The sequence below is a fragment of the Tachysurus fulvidraco genome, chromosome 22 (genome assembly GCF_022655615.1).
Source record: "Tachysurus fulvidraco isolate hzauxx_2018 chromosome 22, HZAU_PFXX_2.0, whole genome shotgun sequence".
NCBI classification, from domain to species: domain Eukaryota; kingdom Metazoa; phylum Chordata; class Actinopteri; order Siluriformes; family Bagridae; genus Tachysurus; species Tachysurus fulvidraco.
Window position 1 is genome coordinate 931,130 of NC_062539.1, and position 8,747 is coordinate 939,876.

Consider the following 8,747-nt stretch of genomic DNA (forward strand, 5'->3'; position numbering starts at 1 on the left):
AGTGAAGTAATCAATGATATGTGACTCTGATAATACGTGTGTTTCACAGGACAAAGGTCTCTTCTCTTCTGAAGGCTTCTCCGTGAAAAACCTGATGTTTAAAGACTCGACAAAGGGACTGCTGAGGCTTCCGGAGAGCACGGACTCTTTCCTCTACCTGGGAGAAGAGTACGTAGCTACTTGCCATGCCCTTACCAAAGGTAACACACCAACAACAACAAGTGCAGCGCAACAATGCATAATAAAAACACTGTGGAACTTTCAATTGACTTTAACTGGTAAGGGGGGGCACAGTGGCTTAGTGGTTAGCACGTTCGTCTCACACCTCCAGGGTCGGGGGTTCGATTCCCGCCTCCGCCTTGTGTGTGTGGAGTTTGCATGTTCTCCCCGTGCCTCGAGGGTTTCCTCCGGGTACTCCGGTTTCCTCCCCCGGTCCAAAGACATGCATGGTAGGTTGATTGGCATCTCTGGAAAATTGTCCGTAGTGTGTGAGTGTGTGTGTGAATGAGAGTGTGTGTGTGTCCTGTGATGGGATGGCACTCCGTCCAGGGTGTATCCTGCCTCGATGCCCGATGACGCCTGAGATAGGCACAGGCTCCCCGTGACCCGAGGTAGAAAATGAATGAATGAATGAATGAATGAATGAATGAATGAATGAATGAATAATTGGTAAGGTTTCATCCCGTCTCATGCTTGGCTGCCAATCTGCCAGCCCAGTTGCCAGCCCAGTCTGCCAGCCCAATCCTAATATCTGCTCTTCAGGGTTCATCGTGAGCAGCAAGCCTCATGAGATTACGTGGTGCACCGTGGGTAATGCTGAGAAAAATAAATGTGACATGTGGACCTTCATGAGTGTGGTCGATCAGAGGAACATCAGGATTGAATGCCAGGAGGGCAATACTGTCGACGCCTGCATCAGCAAGATCATGGTAATGTGAGATATCTTCCTCAGATCTCATGAACCTCAGAACTGACACTGACACCATCTGTCTGTCTGCAGCGTAAGGAGGCAGACGCGATGGCTGTCGATGGTGGTCAGGTGTATTCTGCTGGGAAGTGTGGGCTGGTGGTGGCCATGGTGGAAGAGTATAGCAATGAATGTGAGGAAATTACAAGGAATACTCATAATGTGTGGTGTCTCATAAGTAGCCACGACATCAGTTTGTGTAAATACTAATAAAAAGTCTAACTAATTATCCAATTCTGTTTTTTTGCCCAACAGCAAAGTGCAGTTCTGGACTCGGTTGGTGAAACATTTTCATTCATATCCTCTACATCCTTATTCTGCGTTTTGTGTAAACAGGAGCGTCAGTAAAGTGCAGAGATTTTGACATTAACACTGATGGAACATAAAAACAAAACCAGGGCTGAGGATCACATTATGTCCTGATGCTCCAGTAATGCTCTCGAGATGTAATCTGCATCTGTAATCTGTTCTTTCCTGCTCCCTTCAACAGATACCTCATCCTATTACGCTGTGGCCGTCGTGCGCAAGGCCTCTGGTGTGACCTGGGAAACACTGATAGGCAGAAAGTCGTGTCATACCGGTTTGGGACGTACAGCAGGCTGGAACATTCCCATGGGGCTCCTCCACAAGGACACCCAAGAGTGCGATTTCAGTGAGTTCGTCCGTATAGAAGTTTCACAGCATTCTGAAACTTCACGTGTTAATTTCTGTCTTTTTTTTTTTCTTTTACAGCAAAGTACTTCAGTGAGAGCTGTGCACCGGGTGCAGACCCCGAATCAAACCTGTGTAAACTGTGCAAGGGGGCTGAAGGTATCAGGGGGCTAATAGACAAATGCAAAGCCAGTACTGCAGAGCGCTATTACGGCTACGCCGGAGCCTTCAGGTACGGTTTACGTCAATCCAATTATACAACTAACACATTCTTTAAAGATCAAATTTTTCTTTAGGTACGAAGTTTCTTGTTGTATAAAAGATGGATACATCATTTAACTGCTAGATAGAAACTTAACTAGCTAGCCTAGATGGTTCTCTTAGAATCTTAGGAAACTCTTAGGTTAGGACACATGAATGTTCGGCGCTCAATCTAACATTTACATGATGAAGTGAAGTGACGTGACATACAGCTACTGTAAGTACGGTGACCCATACTCAGAATTCTTCTCTGCATTTAACCAATCCAAAGTGCACACACACAGCAGTGAACACACACATAGCAGTGAACACACACACACACTGTGAACACACACCTGGAGCAGTGGGCAGCCATTTATGCTGCGGCCCCCGGGGAGCAGTTGGGGGGGTTCGGTGCCTTACTCACCTCAGTTTTGGTATTGCCGGCCCGAGTCTCGAACCCACAACCTTTGGGTTAGGAGTCAGACTCTCTAACCATTAGGCCACGACTTCCCCCAAAACAACTCCTCTTACTTTATTTAATCTTCTACTGGCCAGTTGGATTGATGATGAGAACCTGAGGAGAAACAAACTCATCAGTTTTGGTCATTTTAATATTGTGGTCATCTTGTCTCATTGATCCATACCATCCATCACCACTCCTCATTAGACTAAATAAAGGGCTAACCCACTCAGAACCAGAAATGTCTCCGCAATCCTTTCACAAACCAGCTCATGACCACGTCCCTGTCCCACAGTCTGACTGTAGGTTTAAAAGGTTGTTTCAGTGAGATGAAGTGGAGTTTGAGCATTTGTGTTGTGCTGTGTTGTGTTGTGCTGCAGGTGTTTGGCTGACGGTGCCGGTGACGTGGCCTTTATTAAGCACAGCACAGTAGCTGAGAACACAGACGGTGAGTCAGAACGTACAGAAATACTGATGTTTAACGGCTGTGTTCAAGCCAAAATATTAACATCTGAATTAACATAATGAGACAGAAAAGCATTTTAATTCACTCATTAATTCATGTGTTATATTCCAAGTGTTACTAAAGTCTGGGCAATGGCACTTATTCCATACTGAGAGAAGAGATTTAGCTCTTAGCTGTTAGCAAAATGTCCTTGAGTGTTTCATTCCTCTCATACAAAGATGTTTAACCTATCAAAAGACGCCATGTTTGGCTCCTAATTAACACAGAAACGTGTTCTCTCTGCCATCCAGAGGTTGTGGGTTTGAAATCTGATGAAGCTACAGCCATACGTAGCAAATTGCAAATTGTGTGCTTTAACTCTATACATTTGATTATATTGTCTTCTGGTAAAGTAGGGTCCTGTCTTTTGTATACTATCTGCTTACACACCCACTTTGTTCTAGAGTAGTGTGATTTGAATTGTGTTATATTCTATAGCATTGTTGATTTTATAGTGTTGGCCTTTGTTGTTCTCTCAACTGATTAATCAGGAGTAGTTTCAGTCTCCCTTAAGGTGTGAATTGTGGGCAGGGCTTACCTATTTAAATTGAAGGTTCTCCGTAGCGGTTTGTCAGTATCTCTCTCTCTAACATTAGTGTCTAGTACTGTTTTGATATATTCTACCATACCTTAATTCTCACCATTGTTTGACTACAAATATGTGCATTAAACCCATCTCTGTACTCAAGGCCTACTGTCACAGACGCTCTCATCCACAGAGCAGAGGTCACAATCCCAGTAACCTCATCTACCCTCCTCTGTTGTGTAAGTCTCAAACAGTAGTGGTAGGTGGGCTCTGGAATTGTCAGTCTGCTGTAAAGAAAGCTGATTTTATCTCTGCTTTAACTTCCCATTACTCCTTTGATTTCCTTGCACTAACAGAGACCTGGATATCCCCACAGAACACGGCTACACCAGCTGCTCCATCCTCTGCCTATGCTTTCTCTCACTCACCACGAGAAACAGGCAGGGGTGGTGGTACAGGTTTATTGTTGTCAAAGAGATGGTGCTTTACACCCCTCCTCTTCTCTCATTTAACCATCTCTTCTTTTGAATTCCATGCCATTTCAGTTACCTCTCCAATCAACCTTATCATTGTTGTTTACCACCCTCCTGGTCCACTAGGAGACTTCCTGGAAGAAATGGACTCACTGTTTAGTGCTTTCCCTTACGATAGTGCCCACCCCCCCACCCCCCCACCCCCCGACGGTGCTTGGTGACTTCAACCTCCCCTCTGACAAGCTACATTCTTCTTCCCTCCTGTCTCTTCTCGACTCATTCACCCTCACACTCAACAGTTACATCCCCACACACAAAGGAGGCAATGTCCTGGACCTGGTTTTCACCCGTCCTTCTCCAGCTACAGATGTGACTGCTACCCCACTCCACGTCTCTGATCATCACCTGGTATCCTTCACCATCACTCTACCTATCTTACCTAAAACTACCTCTCACCCCCTCGCTCTTACCCGCCGCAACCTTCACTCTGTCTCCCCTTCTTCTGTAGCTTCTGGCACTCTTTCTTCCCTTCCTGATACTGAATCTTTTTCCTCACTACCCTTGGACTCAGCCACAGATACCTTCCTCTCATCTCTTTCCTCAACTATGGACTCCCTCTGCCCTATGTTCACTAAACCCAAGAAAACTTCTTGTTCTGCTCCTTGGCTTTCAGATGTGCTGCGCAACAATCGAAGAGAGCTAAGATCATCAGAGAGAAAGTGGAAGAAATCACAACTTCATGCAGATATTGATTTGTACCGAACACTTCTTTTCAAGTTCTCCTCAGATGTGACTTCTGCCAAGACTTCCTTCTACAAGGAAAAGCTTAAAGCTTCCTCACATGACCCTCGGAAATTCCACAACATCATGTCTTCTCTGCTCAACCCCTCGGCTCCACCTTCTTCATCCTCCCTGACTGCAGAAGACTTTGCTTCTTCCTACCAGGAGAAGATTGAGGAAATCTGCCGGACCTTCACTTCAGCCCCGACTGCACTTACATCTCAGAGTATGCATTCCCCTACACCTTCGTTGTCACATTTCTCAACTGTGGCAGCAGAAGAGATTTTACAATCCAGTCTTGCAATCCTACCACCTGCCCATTGGATCACTCCCTACCACTATGCTCCAGACCATCTCACAAGACCTCTTGCCCTTCATTTCCACTATCGTCAATAGATCCATAGCATCTGGTCAGGTACCAACTACTTTCAAGGGAGCAAGGGTTATTCCCATCCTAAAGAAACCTGCTCTGGATCCATCAGACATCAGTAACTACAGACTGGTATCATTTCTCTCATTTCTTTCAAAAATTCTTGAACGCATTGTCTATAATCAACTGTCTGTCTATCTCTCACAGAACAACCTCCAAGATCCCAACCAGTCTGGCTGTAAAGCAGCTCACTCTACAGAGACAGCCCTTTTGGATGTCTCTGAGAAGCTACATGCTGCTAGATCAGCCAAACTGTCATCCGTCCTTATCCTCTTTGACCTTTCATCAGCATTTGATACGGTCAACCACAAGACTCTCTTATCCACCCTCAAGAGCCTTGGGATTTGCGGATCAACTTGGGAATGGTTTGCTTCCTACCTGGAAGGACGCTCATATCAGGTAACATGGAGGGGAGTGACATCTGCTCCACGCAGACTCTCCACTGGTGTCCCACAGGGCTCAGTACTTGTGGTCCTCTTCTTTTCTCCCTGTATACTCACTCTCTTGGTGAAGTTATTTCATCACATGGGTTCTCTTACCACTGCTATGCTGATGATACACAACTTATCTTCTCTTTCCCACCCTCAGATGCCACAGCTTCTGACCGGATCTCAGCATGTCTGGCAGAAATTTCATCATGGATGACTGCTCATCAGTTAAAGCTCAATCCTAGCAAAACTTAACTGCTGTTCATCAGGTGATTCATCCCCAGGTCATGATCTTGTTATATCCTTGCACAACGATCTGATCTCCCCTTCAGCCACAGCTCGCAACCTTGGGGTAACCATGGACAATCAACTGTCCTTTTCCTCTCATGTTGCTAATGTGACTCGCTCATGTCGGTTTCTTCTCTACAACATTAGAAGGATTCGGACATTTTTGTCCACACAGACTGCCCAGGTACTTGTTCAGTCTCTTGTCATTTCTAGACAGGATTAAAGCACTGCTGGCAGCTCTACCTATGAACGCAATCCGTCCTCTGCAAATGATCCAAAATGCAGCTGCCCGGCTTGTTTTCAACCTGCCAAAGTTCTCACATACCCCCCCACTGCTGCGATCCCTCCACTGGCTTCTGGTAGCTGCACGCATCCGATTCAAAACACTGATGCTGGCCTACAAAGCCAAAAATGGACCAGCTCCGTCTTACCTCAAAGCCCTCATCATTCCTCGCACTGCACCCCGCAACCTCTGATCTACCAGCACTGCTCGTCTGGTTCCACCATCTCTCAGGGTAAGAGGCAAGTATACTACAAGACTCTTCTCTGTTTTGGCACCAAGGTGGTGGAATGAACTTCCCCTAGAGGTCCGGACAGCTGAGTCACTGGCTATTTTCAAGCGGCAGTTGAAGACCTACTTATTCAGGAAACACTTCAACTAGCACTTCTTTCCTTATCTTTTGCGGAAAAAAACAAACAAAAACCCTTTGACACTTTTTCATTGTAACAAATGTTTTAAACTCATGGTATCTTAAGTATGTAACCTAGTGAGCCAGCATTAATGTATTCAATGTTAGAGATTATGTATGTCACTCTGGATAAGGGCGTCTGCCAAATGCTGTAAATGTAAAATGTAAATTGCAGGAGTGGCTTCCTTTCTCTTCTCTGGCCAATCAGAGTGACTCTCTCTCTCTCTCTCTCTCTCTCTCTCTCTCTCTCTCTCTCTCTCTCTCTCTCTCTCCAGGTAATGGGCCAGCATGGGCTAAGTCCATCAAATCATCAGACTTCCAGTTCATCTGCCCCGGAGGCTCTGCTGAAATTACTGAATACGAGAAGTGTCATTTAGCCAAAGTTCCAGCTCACGCCGTCATCACTCATCCAGACAAACGAGATGAGGTGGTGTCGTTCCTCAAGGACCAGCAGGTGAGTTAAACAAACATTAATCAAAGTTAATTTGTGTTAAGATCGATTTTATTTCTTAAAAAAAACAGCATTAAACCATGCAATGAAAGCAGATGGTCGAGTCTTGAATGTTCATGCTATTTGTCTATTTTCCAGGCCATGCTTGGTCATTCCAGCTCTTTGTTCAAGTTTAACATGTTCAAGTCTGAGAGCAATCCAAACTTACTCTTTAAAGACTCTACTAAATGTCTCCAAGAAGTTTCAGCAGGAAAAAACTACACAGAATTCCTGGGTAAAGAATATATAACAACGATGGACTCTCTGCGTCAGTGTGCCAGCAGTAAGACGGGTATGAAGTGTCTTAAAAGTGTTTTAACAATCTACAGGTGTAATCATTGTATTATTACAACCCAAACTGTCAGATTTACTCCTTTCTCTTTGTTCCTTCACAGAACTGGAGAAGGCCTGTACCATCCACTCCTGCCTAAAGAAGTTCTAAATGTTCTAAATGCTCCAGTTTGGTCTCAGACATTCTGTCCTGCATTGACTTCTGTGTTTGTAGCCAACTGTAGGCAACGGCAACAGCATCAGCATTGCCTGGTTTGGGTGGATGTGTTGTTCAGAGTGTAGCCTTGTAGCTAGGCAAACTTCTCCAGCGGCTTCCTCGAGTCCTTACGCTCAGCTGTGCAACAGTAACGAGCCATTTTACAGTTCATTGTTTTGGCTTATTTATGCAACGAGGAAGAATATTTCAGTGTGATCGAACGTCGAGGGTCTGTTTATGAATATTAATGGATAGAAAACAATTTGACAGAAATGATGCAGAAGTGGAGAGGTGCAGGTTCCTAGACATTAAAAAAAAAAAACACCTGCAATTAATTCAGTTACTTACTGATTTTTATTTTTCTGGACAACTTTCTGTACATTGTTTTTGCTGGTTTTGTCCAGTGTGGTTATTGTTCATATTATATTATTATATTAATAAGCAGTATTTTAACTTTTAAAACATTACACACACACACACACACACACACACACACATATATATATATATATATATATATATATATATATATATATATATATATATATATATATATATATATAAAATAAAGAAGGCACCTGGTAGTGTGTTGTTTGTGTCTGTATTTTTTAAATCCATGTGTTTAAATTCATGACTGCACATCATACAGGTATGTCACTTAGATGCGTTGCACAAAGTATTGGCACCCTTTGACACGTTCATCAGAGGAGATGTCACGTGGTTTGTCCTCAGTTCAACAGGGATGCAGGTTATCTGAGCTGAGATGATGATCTGTCATGTGACTGAACACTTGGTATAAAGCAGCAGTTATTACTCATCTAACTGTCTAATTTTGTATGGAGTTCTTTATAATAAAAAAAAAACAGTGGTTATAAATTTAATATGGGCAGTAAAACATTGAACACAACAATAACAACTGTTTTTATTCTCTACATTTAACACATCAGCTGCTCTCAGTTTTCAAAACATTCAGATCACGTGCAGAAGTCATACAGAAGTTTTATTTTACTATTGTTATTTAGTTCATTAACGGAGTTTTGAGCGATTAAACCCGAACAGGGCCGAAGTCTGTCTTCAAACTGCACGTGTCCCTTTCCAATATGGCGGACGCGCTGACGTGTTGAGGGCAGCCGGGTGGTGGGGGTTCCGATCTAACCGGAAACACCCGTGCGTCTTCGTTGGCTTGACCTAAATAACCCGGAAGTGTTATCCGGCTTACTAAGCTGTCTCATTTCATCTCCCATCCACATTCTGACAAACCCCGCCCTACTGCTCTCGGATTGGCTGATGAAGCAGATGCACGAGGAGCACGCTGATTGGTCGAACGGAC

The 8,747-nt window shown here is 44.2% G+C and overlaps 1 protein-coding gene across 1 annotated transcript in view; it reads left to right on the top strand.

The window, feature by feature from the left end:
• LOC113636912 (serotransferrin-2-like) overlaps positions 1–7,932 on the top strand; it is a 10,488-nt gene extending 2,556 nt beyond the window's left edge. Inside the window, exons 8-17 of the mRNA XM_027137274.2 lie at positions 50–200; positions 763–929; positions 1,001–1,100; positions 1,223–1,243; positions 1,458–1,619; positions 1,700–1,850; positions 2,702–2,769; positions 6,716–6,894; positions 7,030–7,222; positions 7,326–7,932. Coding sequence (XP_026993075.2) covers positions 50–200; positions 763–929; positions 1,001–1,100; positions 1,223–1,243; positions 1,458–1,619; positions 1,700–1,850; positions 2,702–2,769; positions 6,716–6,894; positions 7,030–7,222; positions 7,326–7,372 — 1,239 coding nt within the window. The 3' untranslated portion in view covers positions 7,373–7,932. The remainder of the gene's footprint in view (positions 1–49; positions 201–762; positions 930–1,000; positions 1,101–1,222; positions 1,244–1,457; positions 1,620–1,699; positions 1,851–2,701; positions 2,770–6,715; positions 6,895–7,029; positions 7,223–7,325) is intronic.
• Positions 7,933–8,747: the final 815 nt, after the last annotated feature.